The following is a 19232-nucleotide window of genomic DNA, read 5'->3' as shown; positions in this document are numbered from 1 at the left end:
ACACCTAAAAATGATGTTTTCATCTCCACTTTTCTTCCTGAAACCCTGGTTTATAAACTCAGAATTATCCTTGACTCTTCCTATTTAGCTCTTTACTTCAAGGCCTTTTAATTCTACTCTTATAACCTCTTATAGACCTTCCTTCTCTTCAATTTACAAGGTTATGACCTAATTTGGGTCTTAGTTCCATCTCTTAGACCATTGTAAGAGGAGCTACACAGTATTACACCTGGTATTTTCCCTTTCTCATCTATTTTCCTTATAGCTCCCAAAATAAAATTCCTAACACAGAGCTAGTTATGACTGCTATTCCTTGCTCAGAAACCTTCAAGGTCTCTCTGGTACTTCTAGGAAGGCAGAGTCCTCATCTTGGTGTCCAGGGCCCTCGATGTTCTGGTTTCAGGTTGGAGTGAAAGGCCTTCTTTAACATTAAACATATCGCATGTTAGTAATTGTACTGTTCCATTCGGCACACGTGCCGATTTGAGATCCTAGTTTCGAGTTTTTTTTAATAGGACCAGATTGGACATGTGATTCTGATGACTAGTGATTTGGGGAAGTGGTTTTGCTTAGCTCACGGTCCAGACTTTTGTACAAAGATTGAATCGGAGGAGTCAGAGAAGGGACTGGTGCTTCACTCATCCTCTTGTTTCCTCAGAACTGACTCCTGAAATGACATTTTGAGATTCTACCTGACCACAGGCTGTGTAGCCTTGCTGCAAGGACTTGGGGCCTTATCTCTGACTCCATTTGCAAATACTTTGCTTTCTTTTGATTTAGGCCTTCAAGGGAATTCTCATGTCTTAAAAGGACTTTCCAAGTGCCAATGGCTAGTTTCTCTCTGGAAGGCCTTCAGAATAGCCCTTTGTCCTGGCAGCTTGGGGGCTGAGAGGTCTTTTCTTGGTAGGATGACCTACCTTCTCTGGAATCCAGTCAGATCCACCAATTACCCCAATCTCACTGAAGCTGAGGGTGCTGAGTTTTCCATCAATGCATAAAAGAAGTTGTTTCTATTAACATGTGTTGTGTAATACATACATAAGATATATCATCTGTGCATGTTTGACATGATCTGAAAACAAAAGTATGCTTAGAAATTGTATATCCCCCAAATATCTGCTAAACAGATTGGGGTTTCACTTTGGGGCCCGGGCAGCAGAGGGCTCATGCTTGTGAACTTTTTATTGGAAATGCTCTGTTGAAGATCAAGGAATCTCTTTACCTTTAGGTTAGAGAGTCATTTCTTTGGAATGGTTGGCTGGCAGTACTGGCTGGAATCCAGGGAATTCTTGAAATAAGTTCCGAGTCAAGTTCTCTCTAGTCTATTTATGGCAGAATTACAGAGAAATATCTAGGGTCCTTCGTTACCATGACTCGTATGGTTCCTTTTTAGATTAACAGGATATAGAAACCCTTTCCTGACCCAGTGGGCACTACTTCTGTAGTCCCTTGTCTCGCTTCAACTCAAGCTGGGCATTCTGTGTCATCTGGAACACCGGCCTCTGAGGGGTCATTTTTCTTAATGTTTATCAGAAGTTACTAAGAGTTTCCCACTTTTTTTTTTTTTTTTGATTTAAGCAGGATCTTCTTCTTTCTCAATAGGCAAGATAGGTTGGTTTCCACTGCAGCATGCCTGCTTGTCATGATTCATACATTTGTAAATACCTGCTTGCATCCACACAAGTACGTAGTCTGTACAGGTGTGTCTTTAGGATAATGATCCACGTTCTTGTTGCCATTTAACAGTTATAAAACTTTTTTTTGCAGCATTCTGTGGAATATTTATTGCAGGTATTCTCCATGTTTTACATATGAGGAAATGGCTCAGAGAGGGGCACAGCAGAGTGATTGGCCCTGGGCACAGAGCTGGTACTTACATGAGCCAGGTTTTTAACCCAGAGCTCCTGATCCCTTCAGTCCAATATTCTTTCTGCTCAATAGAGGAATGTGGTTACATGACTGGATTTGGGTTTGGTTTATTGGTCACTTCTAGCTTCCATATGAGAAGAAAGAGAATATTTTCAGGCAGCTACAAGCTAATGAAAAACAAAAGTAAGAACTGGCATCTCAGTGGCCTTTGCCTCTTGTGGGAAGGTTATCTTTGGCTGATAAACACCTGCCAGTTCCACAGGGCAGAACAGCCAATGCCTTCTGGAAGCTCCTTCCAGTGGCCTTCCCGGCTAATGTCTCCTCTTCCTTTTAGGTGACTTCGGGGGGGACAGAGAGCATCCTGATGGCCTGCAAAGCCTATCGAGACCTAGCTTATGAAAAGGGCATCAAATATCCAGAAATGTATGTATTTGCTTCCCAGCCTTGATATATTTTCCCTGCTAGAGTGCCAGGTGATGAGAACCCCTGAGTAGGCCCAGTGAACTCTTCTGGTACCCGGGACCATTCTCATCCTCGAGCAGGGAGCAGGCCAGCCAAGAACCCGCCCTGACTCAATATTCTTTAGAGTTCCTTGCCATGTTGTATATACCTGAGACTCTTCTGGGTTTAGATCTCACCCGTAAAATGGCAAGAGAAGTTTTTTGGGAAGTTCTATTTCTTGTCTGATTATAAGCTTTCAGTTCTTGAGGAAAGCTTTTTTTTTCCTTCTTGTTTTGCCTCAGGACAAGCGGCCCTGGTTTGCTCCACAACAATCCATCCTTGTGTCTCTGGCCTTTCTTGGATCCTTGACCTGCTGCCACCCAGTGGATTGACCTTTTTTAGCATTTATTTTTCCCCACTTGCTAGTATCTGAAGCAGGACCAGTTACCATGATCCCTCCTCACTAGTGGTACTTGAGGATCAGTTGGTGCTGTCCCTTCCCTTCCTTGGGTGTGTGTGCATCTTTTGGCCTTGGATACCTAAGAGTCACAACTTGATGGCTTGTACTAAGGGAAACTGATGGTTTTTTCTAAGATAGGAGATAATGAGAGTTAATTCAGATAAGTTTGAAAAAGACCTGAACTTGACTGGTTCTATTTGAAATTGATCCCATTTGGCTGGAAAAAAAAATTAACAAAAAGGAGACTAATTTCTCATTTCAATTTTTATTAGACTTAGGTTCATGGATCAGCCATGATGGGTTTACTTTCTAGTTCTTTTAACAGTGTCACTAGAGTGTTATTTCCAGAATAATGAGGAAGGGGATTTCAAAAGAAAAATAGACTGACTTCTAATTATTCAAGATGGTCATTAGTTCTGTTTGTCAGTTCACTCTCTTCCCTTTGCTTTGCATTGATCTAATTTTTCTTGCCTCCTTCAATGTAGAGAATAGAGTTCTGGACTTGGAGTCAAGAAAACCTGGGTTTTTCATCCTGCCTCAGACCTTTATTAGTTATGTTCCTCTGGGCAAATCCTTGATCCTTCCTGGGCCTCAGTTGCTTCATCTGAAAATGAAGGGTGTGACCTTGATCTCTGAGGTCCCGTCCCGTTCTAAACATTTCCTTCTGCCTTCCAGTGTGGCCCCCGTCAGCGTCCACGCTGCCTTTGAGAAGGCGGCCCATTATTTTGGGATGAAGCTGGTCCGTGTTCCATTGAACAAGAATATGGAGGTGAATGTCAAGGTAAGTGTCCTTGTCAGAGCTCTTTGCTTCCATCTTGCCTTGGATCACATCCATGTGGCTCATTTTACTCACTGTCACACGCAAATGAGAAGTGGTGGGTTACGGGGGATAGCTTCCTCAAGGACCTGGGTTCAGGTCCTTGTGACCCGGGCTGGCTTGGATTCAGGTCCAGTTCTCCGCCCTCTCCCTGTCCGAATAGACCCTCCATATTATTTTTCAGTGGTCATAGCTATGAAACCACTTCACGGACTCAGATGTGTCTCCTCATGGAGGGAATTCTTGGTGGGGAGTGCAGAGCCGGGGCTGCCGGTCTCAGGCCCAGGATTCGGAGGGCAGCAGGGGGAGGGCTGCCTGAGAAATCTGCCCACCGGCCGACGCGCTCTCCTCCAGGAAGGGCAGCAGCCAACGAGGGCAGGGAGTGGGGGGCTCTGGAGCCTTCGGCCCTCGGGTAGATCTGCTCACCTTCCCTGCTTCTCCTCAAACCTCCAGGCAATGAGAAGATCCATTTCCAGCAATACTGCAATGCTTGTCTGCTCGGTACCTCAGTTTCCCCACGGCGTGATAGATCCTGTACCTGAAGTGGCCAAGGTATGGTGGGAGCAGGAGGCTGTTCGAAGTGACATGGAGGGTCTTCGGGGGACTGAAGTCACCTTGGTTGGACACGACAGAGAAAAAGATTGAACCAGTACCAGAGGGACGTGGCTTTACATTCTAGAAAGCCCCTGGTGGGGAGGGAGCCTGGCCGCCTTTGGGAAAGATGGGCAGGTGAGGGGTTCCATCCTGGTCACGCGAAGCGTCCCCTCTTCCTCACTCTCCAAAGTGGCGAGACCTTTAGTTCCAGGCTGAGCCAGAGCCACTCTATTCCTGCCATAAACGTACCAGGGACATGCTTGTATTTTGCTATTTTAATTAAGCATTGTGTTGGATTTGGCTTCTGGTGGGTGGAGTATCAGGAAGAAGTCTAGCCTGGCTCCCTCCCTAAACCTTCCCGCCCAGATAAGGAAAGAACCAAGCTGGGTTCTGATCTTCCATTGGGAAGTCCGCGCAAGCGCCACAGGGAGCCATTGTTCTGTCTCAGGGTGGCTTAGGCAGATAGAGAGGGCCCGGGACGGGCCCCACAGAACAGGGGCCGACTCCCATGTGTCTTGTTCTGAAGCCAAGGGCTCAGAGCCGGCCTCCAGCCGAGAACGGAGGCGTCAGGGAGCGGCCGGGGCAGGAGTCCAGACTCGCTCTCTCTGCACCTGCAGAGCTGCCCGGGGACTAATGGCTGAGTCCAGCAGCAGTGCCTGGAAACTCCCGACTAGGACAAGCTGACGCTGCCAACCCTGGGCTAGGAACTGGCAAAGCCCAGAGTCGGAGAGCAGAGTCCCCTGCACCCCCGCCCCAGTTTGAGCTGTGAAAGCAAGAGACGGGAGAGGACAGAATCTCAGGTCAGACATTCCCCTAAAAGTGCAGAAGTCCAAAGTCAAGAAGCTCAGGCAGGAAGAGGGAGGAAGCAGAAAGATTTCCGTCAGGGAGAGCTATGATGGTGGGAATCTCAAGATGGAAATGCAGAAGAATGAATCCAAAGCAATTACGACAAAGCCTCAAAGAAAAATTCAACTTAGACACAAGTCTAATCAGCATTCCTAGAAGAGTTAAAGCATGAGTTTTTTTTTTTTAAAGATCTAAAAATGGGAAAAGAAATGAGAGATATGAAAGAAAGGTATAAAAAGGGAATTATTAGCTTGAAAAAAGTGGTACAAAATTATACCCAAGAAAGTAAATCCTTAAAAATTAAAATTAACTGAAAAGAAGCTGATGACTATATAAAACATCCAGAAATATTAAAACAAAGTTAAATGACATAAAATAGAAGAAACTGTTAGGTTTTTTCATAAAAAACCAAAACAATAAACCTGGAAAAAAGATTAAGCAAAGCTAATTTAGAAATTATTAAATTGGGGGCAGCTAGATGGCCCAGTAGATAGAACACCAGCCCTGGAGTCAGAAATTTGGCCTCAGACATTTAACATTTCTAGCTCTGTGATCCTGGTTGAGTAACTTAGCCCCAATTGATTTGTGTTTCTTCCCCTGCCCCGCACCCCTACCAAAAAAAAAAAAAAAAAAAAAAAAAAAAAAAAAAAAAAAAAAAAAAGGGAATGGAAAGGAAGAAAAGGAATTATTAGACTATTTGAAACAGTGGGCAAAGTAGAAATTGAAAGACTATATCAGTTACTTCCTTAAAGAAACCCCCAAATTAAAACATCCAGGAATATTACAAGCAAACAGAAAATTTAAATAATGAGGAGCCACAGTTAGGATCACTTAAGATTTAGTAGCTGCCACTATGAAGGAGTGGAGAGATTAGAGTATGATATTTTAGAAAGCAAAGAATAGTCTTATAACCAAGGATTATTTATCTTAAAGAACTGAATATAATTCTATAGTTGGGATTGTTAATAAAATAGATGATTTCAAAATGTTCTCAATAAAAATAAAACTAGAATGGAGTAGAAAATTTGACATAAATCTCGAAGCATAAAATAAGCATGAATGAATAATCATACGAGTCTAAACAGAGTTAAGCTATTTATTCTAATATGGGGGCAAGATTCATGTAGCCCCTCAGAACTATTCTCATCACGGAGGGAGTTTTATTAGAGGACCTGGGAATAATTCTCTTAGTTTTATTGGTATTAAAAGGAATAGAAAAGATGAGGGAAGAGAAAGATAGTAGGAGAAGAGGGAGTAGTAGGGAAGGGAAGAATGGGGAAAATTAGATCACAGAAATGGGTTTTTAAGCAGAAGTCTGGTCAGCAAGGAAAAGGGAGTTGAGTAGGGGAACATTTGAACAAGTTAAAAAACCAGAAGAAAATACATAAACACAGAGTTGGGTATACAAATGTGTTTTGTTCAATTGGGAAACAGGAAGGAGAGGGATTAAGGAAAGAGGGACAAGAGAGAAGGTAGGTTAGAAGAACAGTTTGTCAGAAGCAAAATAAACTCTTTAAGAGTAGGTGAGAAATAGAGGGAAAAGAGAATAGGAAGGAGGGAAATGCATAATTAACAACCATAATTGTGAATTAATGAAGAACAGGTTAGAAACCAAAATCCCTAAATATATTGCTTACAAGAAACACACTTGAATAAGAAAGATATTCAAAGAGGGAAAAGGAGCTAGTGCAAAAAGTTGCTAGTACAGTAAAAAAGTAAAAAACTTAAGAAGCAAGCTAGCAAACATGATTTCCAATTAAGCAACAGCAGAATAGACTTAATTAAAAGAGATGAATAACATTTTTCTGAAAGGCATCATAAACAATGAATGAATATCAGTATTAAACATAATTTATCAACTAACACAGCATCTGAATTCTTAAAGGAAAAATTACAGGGACAAATAGATAATTCACCCCTCTCAAGCCTAGGTAAATCTATCCATAAAATAACAAAAATTGAAGGACCTGAATAGAATTTCAGAAAAGCTAGTTATAATAGACCTCTGGAAAAAAATCTAATGGCAGTAGAAAATTGGCAACCTATTTATCAGTGTGCATGACATCTTCAGAAAAATAACAATGTACTAAGGCATAAAAATCCACAAACAAATGTAGAAATATTTAGTGTAGCTTTTACCAACTTTAATGAATTAAAATTGCATTCAATAAAGGGACATTGAAGCAAAGATAAAAAATAATGGGTGGCTTAAAGAACAAATCATAGAAACATTTAGTGATTTCATTAACGATAATGGAAATAACAAGATAACATACCAAAATATTTGGGATGCAGCCAGAGCTCTTAGGCGAAAATTTAGAGAAATAATTTTTTTCATCAGTCAAAGAAAAAGAATAGACCAATGAATTTGGATATGCAACTTAAAAAAAAAAAAAAGAGAGAAAACCAACAGATTAAAAACAGTGACTTAAGTACCAAAATAGAAATACGGATCAATATTTACAAAAATGTTAACTTCCCAGATTAACAAAAAATGAAATGGAGTATTTAAGTAATGCTATTGTAGAAAAAGAAGTTGTATACGTTATACATGAAGTTTCAAAGAGAAGACTTCCAGGACCAGTTGGATTTACAAGTGACTTTCTACAGAACATTTATAATTTACTAATTCCAGTATTATATAAACTGAAAAAAAAGGAAAAGATTCTTGCTAAATTCCTTCTGTGACACAGATATGGTCTTGATGCCAAAACCAGTAAGAATAAAAACAGAAAAAGAAAACTATAGACCAATATTCCTAATGAATGGTGATGCAAAATTTTTAAATAAAACATTATAGTAAGGAGATTATTGGAACATATCAAAAAAAATTACACTGTGATTAAGTTGGATTCATACCAAGAATTCAGAGCTGTTCAATATTAGGAGAACTGTAAGCCCAAATGGCCTTATTAATTTAAACAACAAAAATCATACGATCACATCAAAAGATGCCCAAAAAAGTTTTTGAAAAGATTAAGCATGCTTTCCTATTTTTAAACCCTATCCCCACCCCAAAAAGCGTAAGAACAAATGGCGCTTTCATTAATATGAAGAGTACTATCTATATAAGACCAAGAGTCAGTATTATCTGTAATGGGAATAAGCTGCAGGCCTTTTTGAATAAAATCAAGAGTAAAACATGGCTGTTCATTTTCATCATCATGATTCCATATGGTATTGGAAATGCTGACTATAGCAATAGGATGGGAGCAAGAAATTGAAGGAATAAGCATAGGCGAAGAGAGAACAGTTATTACTTTTTGCAGATGACATGATATTTTCCTTGGAGAACTCTAGAGAGCTCAAAAACTAATTAAAAAATTAACAACTTCAGCAAAGTCTAATGATATAAAATAAGCCTATAAAATAATCAGCATTTCTGCATATTAGTAACAAAATCCATCAGAAAGCAATAGAGAAATCCCATTTACAATAACAACAGCCAGCCTTAATGTCTCGGGATCTACCTAACAAGAAACACTGAGGAACTCAGATCAGTACAAATAAAGGTAGCTTAAAATGATTGGTTGAAATAATAATTGTTCATGAGCAGGCCAAGCCAATAGAGTAAAAATAATAAAACTACTCCATTTTCCTATACTCTATTTTCTTATTCAATGCCATACTGATAAAACTACCAAAAGGATTACTTTTTTGAGCTAAAAAAAAATATAACAATTTATCTGGAGGACAAAAGGTCAAAGTTAGAGGAATTAATGAAAAACAATCAACTGGAAGATCTTAGACTTTATATAACAATAATTGTCAGAGTAGTTGGTATTAAGAAATAGAGTGGTTGATCATTGGAACAATTTAGGGACACAATAATCCCTGTGTGGGCAGCTAGATGGTACAGTGGTTAGAATAGGTGTAGAGTCAGGTAGACCTAAGTTCAAATCCAGCCATAGATCCTATTTATGGGATCCTGGGCAAGTTACTTAACCTCTGTTTGCCTCAGTTTCCTCATCTATAAAGTGGGGATAATAACTCATCTACTTCCCACAATTGTTTGAGGATAAAATGAGATAATAACTGTAAGTGTCTAGTACTTCATACATGCTGTATAAATAATAGCTATTGTTATTTTACAAAAGCAGAGAAACACAGTAGTCTAGTGTTTTTTTAAAAAAAACTATTGGGCAGGAATTCACTATCTGACAAAAAATTGTTGGGAAAACTATAAAGCAACTGGGCAAAAACTAGGTATAGATCAACATCTTGCATTGTTTACCAAGGCAAATTCTAAATGAGTACATGATTTATACATAAAGCCTGACATTCTGAAATAGAGAAATATCGAAGAAATTACTTGTCAGATCTCTGAAAAGAGCAAAAATTCCTGACCAAATGAGATGGAGAGGACAGTTTTGATTGCATAAAATTAAAGTTTTTGTACAATAAAACCAATGCATCTCAAGTTAGAAGAGAAGCAGGAAAATGGGGACTTTTTTGGCAAGTTTCTCTGATAATTCATTTTTCAAATTAAACTTAAAAATTAGAGCTATTTTTCAATTGGTATTTGATCAAAGAATATAAATAGGCACTTTTCAGAAGAAGAAAGAAAAGTTATAACGAGCTATATGAAAACTGCCCCAAATCCCTAGTTATTAGAGAAATGCAAATTAAAATAATTCCCATCAGATTGGCAAAGTTGACAAAAATGCTGGAGAAATTGTGGGTAAATAGAGACATCAATGTATGGTTGGTGAAGCTGAGAATTGGTGTAGCCATTTGTACTGTTCCCCCAAAGTTACTAGCCCATATAGAGCCTTTAATCCATCAATATTGCTAGTAGGTCTGTACCAAAGAGATAATAATAAAAGAAAAAAAGGACCCATATATGCAACATTATTCACAGCAGCTTTTTTTTGTATTTACAAAAGAATTGGAAAGTGAGAGGATGTAATTGGGGAATGACTGATCAAGTTCATATATGAAGGTGAGGAAATACTATTGTTCTGGGAGAAGTGATGAAGGGTAATTTCAGAGAAACTTGGGAAGACATATCAACTGATATAAAGTGAAGTGAGTAGAATCAGGAGCACAATTTGTACAGTTACAACAATATTGAAAAGAAAATCAAGGATGAAGTGTCTCAGACCAACAAAATCATCATCCACAGTTCCATATATCCCATGAGGAAATATTTTGTCCACCTCCAGATACAGAGAGGGTGGACTCAGAGTGTAGATTGAAGTATATATAAGATGTATATATATATATACACAAGAATGAAACAGGCCCAATACAATCCATATGTATACTGACACATGCATATATATATATATATATATATATATATATATATATATATATATATATTATATATATATATATATATATATATATATATATAATATATATATATATATATATGTATATATATTTTGGACAAGGCTAATGTAGGAAATTGTCTTGCCTGACTATGGGGTTTAGTTTTTCTTTCTCAATGAGTGAGGTAAGAGGGAGAAAATTTGGAACTGAAAATGAAATAAAATTGAATAAAAATATTTTTAAAAGTTTTGAAGATACTATTTTGTGGTTGAGTAGAATTAAAGGATGAATGATGTATAATAAAAAGGAAGATTTTGTTTTCTTAAATAACATGCCATTGTTGAAACACTGGAGAGATCCCAGGAGCATCACCGATTTTCGTTTCTTTTTGCATAAGGCATAAATACAGAATAACTTTATGTTGAGCCCACCTTTCTTGCTGTGTTCCATCACTATTGGGTTTGTCTTGGAGGCATTAATAATTTCTCCTGTACCTTTGTTCTCTTGGTATAGCTGGCTGTGAAGTATAAAATTCCTCTCCACGTCGATGCCTGTTTGGGGGGCTTCCTCATCGTCTTCATGCAGAAGGCAGGATACCCACTAGATCACCTATTTGATTTCCGGGTAAAAGGCGTTACTAGCATCTCAGCAGACACTCACAAGGTAAGAGAAGATGGAGAGAGAAAATGTCAGCTAAGATACCATTTGACTCTTAGTTGACGTCTGTTGTGACTTAGAAACAAATGTGATTCTGGATTATTTTGTATCTCTGAGCAGTCTCCCATTCTGGAAATCTGACTCTTGGTTCTTAGCTCCCAGCAAGGCAGTAGATCCAGAAAAAAGGAATTCCCTGCATCGTTAAATGGAATGGCTGGAGGTAGTTAGTTAGGATTCATTACTTTGCTGATCTGGTTTTGCTTTTTTGTGACTGTAGGAATCTTGAGCTAAAGTCTATGATCTGAAAGTTCTAGCATAAAAGGTGTCTCCATGCTTTTTGTAGGAAAAAGCTGTTTCTTACGTCCCTGAAATCTTGAGATGATGGGGGCAGGAGTGTATACAGAAGTGGGGGCCAGCCCTGGGAAGTTAAATTCCCTTGCCACCCGTTTGAAATGGACATCCTGACTGGGGGCCCTTGGGCGAGTGTGGTTAAGTGGGTCCAAAGGCGCGATTCGGTGCGGTCCGCCTTGCTGGCATTTGAATGGCTTCAGCTGCATTTTCGGAATGTCACTTAAACAGCCGAGTCGTGTTTTTTGATGTGTGAACGCTTAACAGTGAATTTTTAATCCCAGCCTGCTGCCTCCTTGTCACCTAACAAGCTTCTCTAGACTTTCCCACCGCTCAGCCAGGGTCTGCTCAGAGGATGGATCAGACGAGGGAGGCAGATTGGCTGGAAAGAAAGCATATGGATTCTCAGCCAGACACGAGGGATTATGGGATTTTTTGCTCTGTGGCCTTCCTCTTCTCCAAAGATTGAGATCAGGATCATTCCTTCACAGATGAAATACTAGACAAAAAAGTCAACTTCTTGGCAGGAGGGGACTGTGTGTGTGTGGAACAAGCTGTAAGCTTTTGCTGCCAGCCTTTGGGCCCATACTTTCCTGCTTTCTTGTGAGAATTTATGTAATTTTTAGTTAGGATTAACCTCAGAGGTTAGTCGCACCTTTCATGTCGCAGCCGAGGATGCTGGGGTCACGCCCATCTCTAAGAGGCTGGGATTCACTCACGCACGAGACTTCTGACTCCACGTCCTGGGCTCTTTATAACCCTCCATTCTGACTACACGTGGGTAATATTTTCTTAAAAAGAAAGATCACCTTTGTCATCCAGCGGAATTCTGAGGGAACGTTACGCTGCAGGAGGGACCCGGCGTCCTTTCCGAATGGAGCCTTGGCCCGGCAGCGCGAGAGCGCGGGACGCAGCGGCCTCCGCAGCCCCCGGGCTGGCAGGGCCCCGGCTTTGTTTTCCTGTGCTCATTTGCTGCCCTTGTGCTCTCTCCCCAGTACGGGTACGCTCCCAAAGGCTCGTCGGTGCTGATGTACAGCAGCAAGGAGTATCGGCGCTACCAGTTCTTCGTGGCCCCCGACTGGCAGGGCGGGATCTACGCTTCTCCCAGCATAGCGGGGTCGCGGCCTGGCGGCATCATCGCGGCCTGCTGGGCCACCTTGATGCACATGGGGGAAAATGGCTACGTGGAAGCCACCAAGAGTATCATCAGAACTGCCCGCTTCCTCAAGTCAGAGTACGTCCGTCCTGGGGCTCGTGCGTCCGGCTCTCTGCCCTCGCTCCTTCTGTGCCCCAAGAACCTCTGACCCGAAGGGCCGCCCTTTGATCTCAGGCCTCTTTGCCCAGGAGTAGGCCGTCAGCTTGGCGATGCCCCGATATCCTGCTGACCTGGATGCCACCCTAGATTTTGGCAGTGGTCCTGCCCCCAGCACTCTCCCATCAGGCTGAGGGGTTAGCTCCTCTCCCCCTGAGGTCTGATGCAGACCGAGCTCACTATACACATCCATTCCATTTTGGCTCGGACTTTATGGTAGAGTAGGGGAGACCATAGAATAGTGTCAGGTATAGGCGTGGCCCCTCCTCCTGCGGGTGTCCTGGAGGCTTTCATTCCCCACAGGCCCTGGAAGCCCTAAGTTTTTATTGAGCCCTTTCAGTGTGCAGGATGTTGCTTAAAGTGGATGCTAAAAGGGCCATGTGTGACTCAAGATCTTTCTTTTTCTTTTTTTTTCTGAAGGTTAGAAAAAATCAAAGGCATCTTTGTTTTTGGGAACCCTCAGGTGTCGGTCATTGCCTTAGGCTCTCACGACTTTGACATTTTTCGACTCTCTAATCTCATGACTGCCAAGGGTTGGAACCTGAATATTTTGCAATTCCCATCAAGGTAAGTCTGCTGCTGGTGAGGGGTTCTCTCCAAGATGGCCCAGGGAAGTCATGGGAGTTTGGCTGTGGGCCAGGAGAGCCAAAGACTCAGGCATTTCTAGGATCTTCCAGTGTCCACATTGGCTGGATGGGAGAATGTAATGGTCAGCTTGCTCTCTGAGAATCCTGGGAGATGACCTAGTCCATTCCATTTTTTTTTTTTGAACAGATGAGGAACTGAGGTTTTGAGAGATTATAATTTGCTCACAGTACAGATTTTAATTGTTCACGTTGGAGTTCATAATCAGATGTCTGAGTCTGGGTTTTTTTCTGTTTGTTTGTTTTGGTTCATTCCCAAACTATCTTGGAAGATCTGGATCTCCACAGCTTAAAGAAATTCGGGCTCTTTCAGAGCGAATTGTGGGTGCAAACGTGTAGCCATATTTTAAAGTTTGTGACTAATTCCTGCTTCTTTGGAATGTCTCTTAGTTTGTTCACAAATAAAGATGGCATGGCTCCTGGTGGTTTCAGATGTAAAGAACCCAAATTACTCTGGAATAAAGGCAACAAAGCATTTTGGGAGTGACTTTTTTCTCCTCCTCCTAGATACTTCTTGGCCCTGCCTGGGAGTCACAGTGCTGGCTTATACATTAATACTTAGGAGACCGGTGACTGATCTCATAACCTTACTTCAGGAAAGAATGCCAGAAGAGATAAATGGATTGCTTAATAATTCTCTTCCTCTTGTTTTCTTCCACCTCAGTATCCACATCTGCCTCACTCTGCTTCACACACGTCCCAAGGTCTCTATGTTGTTTCTGAAGGATGTCCGGGAGTCCGTCACACAGATCATGAAGAATCCGAAAGCCAGGACAACGGGCATGGTAGGAGCCGTTTTTCTCCATTTTGGAGGAGGTAGTAGGCCACGGGTGACATGTGATCATAGGATTTAGAGATGAGAGAATCCTCCAACCTCATCCTCAACAGCCTCATTTGGAAACTTAGTCCAAAAAATGACTTTGGTTTTAGTCACATGGACAATAAGTCCCAGAACTAGAAGATGGACCTATGTCTTTTGAAATGTTTCTTTGAAGTGGAAAAAGGAATAGCTTAAATGTTCTTTGTGAAAGTTTTTCTGTTTCTTTCTAGGGAATTGTGGAAAGGCTTAAATTAAAAGAGGAAAATTCCTGGGGCTGGCGGGGAAATAGGAGACGGCAATGTTGAATTAGGAGTTAATTCAGAACTGTTGATTGCTGCTTTTTCCTTTCCTTTTCTTTTTTTGTATTTTTATTTATTTTGTTACATGTTTTCCAATTAGATTTTTTTGCATATTATATTTATTTAATATTTTCTCCAGTTACATTCAAAACATTATTTTTGCATTTGTTTTTAAGATTTTTGAGTTCTAGATTCTCTCCCTTATCCCCACCCTCAATTAAGAAATCACTAGTGAAGTCATGCAAAACATTTCCATAAAAGTCAAGTTGTGAAGGAAAACATAGATTTCCCACCCCTAATGAAAATAAAAACCCTCAAGAAAAATTAAGTTAAAAAGAAAGAGAGAGAAAAAGGGAGAATGCTTCAATCTGTATTCAGACACAATCAGTTCCTTCTCTGGATATGGATGATTTTTCACCATAAGTCCTTCAGAGTAGTCATGGATCATTATTCTGCTGAGAAAAGCAGAGAATAATTTACAGCTGGTCATCCCAGAACATTGCTATCGCTGCAGTACATTTCACTTTGATCATGGAGGATTTTCCAGGATTTTTTATTTTCTTCTTTAGAGCATCCTGTTCATTATTTCCAGAGCTTTTTCCTTTTCTTTGCAGCAACAGTAATGTCCATTCTTGTTTGGCTTTCCAGGGTGCCATTTACGGGATGTCCCAGACTGTCCCTGACAGGAAGATGGTAGCAGAACTGACAGAGGCTTTCTTGGACAGTCTTTACACCACAGACGCCCATCAGGGCAGTCAAAAGAATGGTTCCCCCAAACCCCACTGATCCTGTGTCCAGGGATGCCTTCCAGCTGTGGTCCTGGACTGATCTCCAGAGGAAGCCGGCCACTCCGAGCTGTGGCAGTTATTCACATTCCACTTCAAGAGCAACATCAAGACGTCTGGGTCTGAGGGATTCGTTCCTTTACTTCTCTCGAAGCCCCAAGGTTGCTTTTAATTTGAAGATAATTGAAGGCTTTCTTCTTGTAATGATCTTTTCCCTGTTTTCATCCCCCTCCCCCCCAGCTTTTTATTAGCTCTCTCCCCCTCCCGTAATCATTGTATGGCTGTTCCGACCTCTCCTGGTTCCTTAGGGAAGCGAGGGTGGCTGTGGAGCAGAAGGCCAGCTTCTCGGCCTTCCCTCTCAGCAGCCGCCACTTATCTCTTTCTTTGTCTTAAGTAGAAACCTTCACCCTCCTTCCTCTGAACTGATTTGGGCTTCTATTTCAACAAGCCCCCAGGAGCAGGCAACTGAACCCACTTGTGATGATCGTGACTGATTGCTTTTTATTTCTTAGAAGGCCATCGGGCGAGCCATCCATTGTTGTAGTGCAGTCAGGTTGGATCAGTCCATTTCTTCCCACAGAGAGTGGCTCGGCTCGGTCTTGCCGTCCCACCAAAGGGAAGATTGAACTGGACTTAACTGCTTCCGCATCAGAAATCCCCCTTTGAGTCTGTGTTTTGCTCTATCCTTGGGACTGCTACTCATTTACTCTGATGGTTTGGGGTCCTCTTTGGATAAAGAAAAGGCTCACCAAGGTACTATGGAGTTTCTTCCCTGAACTGAAGAAGGTCTTGAGACCTTGCTGCAATCTGAAGCTCGACTCTACATATTGGAGTGGGATGGAGATCCAGTTTGGGGGTTAAAAAAAGCACTGAAATGTGTTCTCTATGTCTACCTTTATCTTTTTTTCAAGCCATTCTGTAGCATAAAACTGGTAAATGAGTTGTAATCCTGGCTACTTGAAGGCACATTTTAAAGGCATTCACCAATTTGCCTTGACTTATTCTGGCTGTTTTTAAGGAGGAAGTGGGATCCCCATTGCAGGCCTAGTTAAAGTCCTAAATCTTGCTTAACTCCCCATGGTACTTAAAGCGGCTCAGGGCAACATCCTGGTCCCTGCAATTTTTGGGTAGGTCGGTATCTCAGGTGGCGTGGGGTGCCCGCACAGTTCCTGTGCCCACCCCCGCTCTCTAGTGCCCTGCTCTGCTTGAGCCATCCCACTTCCTGATTTCTTAGTAGCGTGCCTTTCTCTGCCATAAGCAAGCAGCTCCTCCAGACCCCAGGCGAAATGCATCTACTGACGCTGGGTGTGGGAATTATTGTGACATTTTCCTATGGGCCGTCCTTCCTCCGGGGTCCTGGGAACGTCCAGCTTGTCCACTGGCACAGACTTGACAGATCCTGTGACCTTGCGATGCTGTGAATTTGTAGTTCCACACTGCCAGTGAAGAAGCAGAGTTGTATTTTGTCTTGCTTATTTAAGGTACAGAGTGGCGGGATTGCCAGGTGCCCTTAATTATGTGGTGGGATGGCACGTCTGGCTCTTGTGATTGGTTTTTACCCTGTTTACTATATATTTTGCCCCAAGGGATTTGGGAAGGGGAGAAAGTCCCTTGGAGCTGAGAATCTCACCCTTCCTTTTCTTTTATCAACCATTTCTCTAACTCAATTACTTAATGCACGGCGCCGCTTTGTCACGGAGCCAGGAGTCTGGAAAAGACAGGCACTGTACTTGGGTCTCAAGTGCTACGGGGGCTGTGGCGCCCTGGAACCGGGCAGCAGGAATCCTGCCCTGCCAGGGGCTGCAGGGAGGGAGGTGCAGGGCTTTGGGGGTTTCTGTAGAGCAAGCCCCCAGGCTCTTCTTCCCTCACGACTCTTCTCTCAGAGACTGAGGGCCACGAGGTTGTCAGTCCTGACTTAGCCTTCATTCCAGGTCTCCTTTCTTCTCTCTTCCTACTTAGGTGTATTGTGATGGTGTGTGTGAGCCAGTCAGTGGCCCAGGAACAGGCCAGTGGCTCTGTCCGTGGCTCATTTCTTTTTTCTCTTGCTGGTAAAGAACTGTACTATCAACTCACTCTTAATACTGTTTTCAACTTCAATAATTGGAAAATTGACGGTACTGTCCCCTGTTCCCTCCCCATATCTTTCTACCAAGCTGCAGTAGTAACTTGTAAAAACAATTAAACTCCTAAAACCTTCATCTCTGTGGAACATTGGAGTCCTTTACGCCCTCGACACAGGGATCAGGAGATTCCAGGTTGGGAGGCGGGACCCACAGGTGGGCTGCAGGGGAGGGGGAAGGGGGTGGCCTTCTCTCAGAACATGGGGAAAGGAGGAATCAAGGAGGGCTTGTACTAGAGAGGGGACAGTCAGGAGAGAAGAAGCAGATGTAGGAGCTGTTGTGAAGGTAAAATCCACAAGACTGGCCACGGTGGGTGAGGAGACCTTAATAAAAGGGACTTTAGAAATTTGGAGAGGGTTTGGGGGTGGATGGGAGAGAGAATAAGTTCAGTTTGGGGCATGCTGAGTTTAAGATGCTGTACATCCAGTTTGAGTTAACTGAAAGACAATTTAGGGCTAGATAAATAAAATCTGAGAATCCTCAGCCTACAGATGGTGATTGGACCCATGGGAGCTCATGAGATTACCTTGGGGAGTAGGATAGAGGGAGAAAGAAGCCTTAGCAGGCGCCTTTTAGCCTCCTTAACCAGCCCTAACTTCTCTAAGCAACATAGTTTTCCATGCCCTCACCTTGATTTGAATACTTCTCTGCCTCCTTATCTTGAAACTCAACAGTGATTAAACATTTCCTCTGTCCCTTCCCCATCTAGTCTCCTCTCCGGGCCTGTGATTCCTATTGATTAATTATAGGGTAAGCCTCTTTGTTTCTAAGTCCTATTGTCTCTCAGCAGTTGCCTTTCTAGAATAGAACTGTTTAAAGTCGCATCTGTCCAGAGATCCTGCTTGCTGGGCATTTCCCACTGCCCTCACCCATAAGCTGGACTTCCCAGGGAGGTTTAGGAGGGACAGTGGTGAAGCAGGTGTGACTCGGTCCGCTGTGTAGTCAGGAAATGGCCCTCAGCGGGCCACAGCCTTGGGAAGGCGGGCGCAATCTGCAGAGACATCAGGGAACACTGTGTGACTTCTGAAGCTCTCGTTTCCCCTTGCTCACTGACCAGGGAATTTTGTTGCTGTTCAGTTATTTCAGTCCTGTCCAGCTCTTGGTGACCCCGTTTGGAGTTTTCTTGGCACAGATACTAGAGCCGGTTGCCGGGCCCTTCTCCAGCTCATTTACAGGGTTAAGTGACTTGCCCAGAGTCACACAGCTGTCAGTGTCAGAGAGCTAGCTGCCCTGGGCAAGCTATGGGGGCAGAGCCTGGCAGCTCCCTTTCCTCCTCCTCTTGGGCCATCTCTCCTTGGACTCTGGAGGGGGAAGCCCCTTCAGGATGCTTGGATTTGTGAGCCAGACTTTGGAAAGGGCTAATTAGTGTTTGGGGAGTGGTGCATGGAAAGTGTTCTCCAGAGAAAGGGCACTGGCACTGGACCTGGATGTAACTGGCTGCTCAGGTGGAAAAAAATGACCCCGCCCGCCTTAGCTAATTGCTCTTTTCTCCCTGGCCCTCGTCCACTTTCCCACTACATCATCTCTCGGTAAACTGAGGGACCTGAGAGCCAGTCCTTTAGAGCTTTTTAAACTTTTTTTCACTTGTAAACCCCTTCTTGCCTGAGAATTTTTTATTCAATCCTGGCTATATAGGTATATAAAATAGGTATACAAATCAGAAGTTGTTAATAATGAATCATAACATTATCTTTAGTAAACTGAGCCATCTGAGAGCCAATCTTTTAGACCAGAGCTTCTTAAACTTTTTCCACTTGCAACCCCTTCTTGCCCGAGACATTTTATGCAATTTTGGGTATATAGGTATATAAAATAGGTATACAAATCAAAATTTATAAGTAATGAATCATAACTTTGTGACCCTCACTTTGTTTTGGGGTCCCACATGGGGTCATGAGCCACAGTATAAGAAGCTTTACTTTAGAGGAGCCACGTACAGGGCC

The 19232-nt window shown here is 42.4% G+C and overlaps 1 protein-coding gene across 1 annotated transcript in view; it reads left to right on the top strand.

The window, feature by feature from the left end:
- SGPL1 (sphingosine-1-phosphate lyase 1) overlaps window positions 1-17367 on the top strand; it is a 64074-nt gene extending 46707 nt beyond the window's left edge. The window contains exons 8-15 of the mRNA XM_051982204.1: window positions 2204-2292; window positions 3446-3551; window positions 4041-4139; window positions 10818-10967; window positions 12305-12543; window positions 13042-13188; window positions 13930-14050; window positions 15033-17367. Coding sequence (XP_051838164.1) covers window positions 2204-2292; window positions 3446-3551; window positions 4041-4139; window positions 10818-10967; window positions 12305-12543; window positions 13042-13188; window positions 13930-14050; window positions 15033-15170 — 1089 coding nt within the window. The 3' untranslated portion in view covers window positions 15171-17367. The remainder of the gene's footprint in view (window positions 1-2203; window positions 2293-3445; window positions 3552-4040; window positions 4140-10817; window positions 10968-12304; window positions 12544-13041; window positions 13189-13929; window positions 14051-15032) is intronic.
- Window positions 17368-19232: the final 1865 nt, after the last annotated feature.

The sequence above is a fragment of the Antechinus flavipes genome, chromosome 2 (genome assembly GCF_016432865.1).
Source record: "Antechinus flavipes isolate AdamAnt ecotype Samford, QLD, Australia chromosome 2, AdamAnt_v2, whole genome shotgun sequence".
In the NCBI taxonomy this organism is placed as follows: Eukaryota; Metazoa; Chordata; class Mammalia; order Dasyuromorphia; family Dasyuridae; genus Antechinus; species Antechinus flavipes.
Note: the sequence above shows the minus strand (reverse complement) of the source record. Positions and strands in the feature narration are given on the sequence as shown.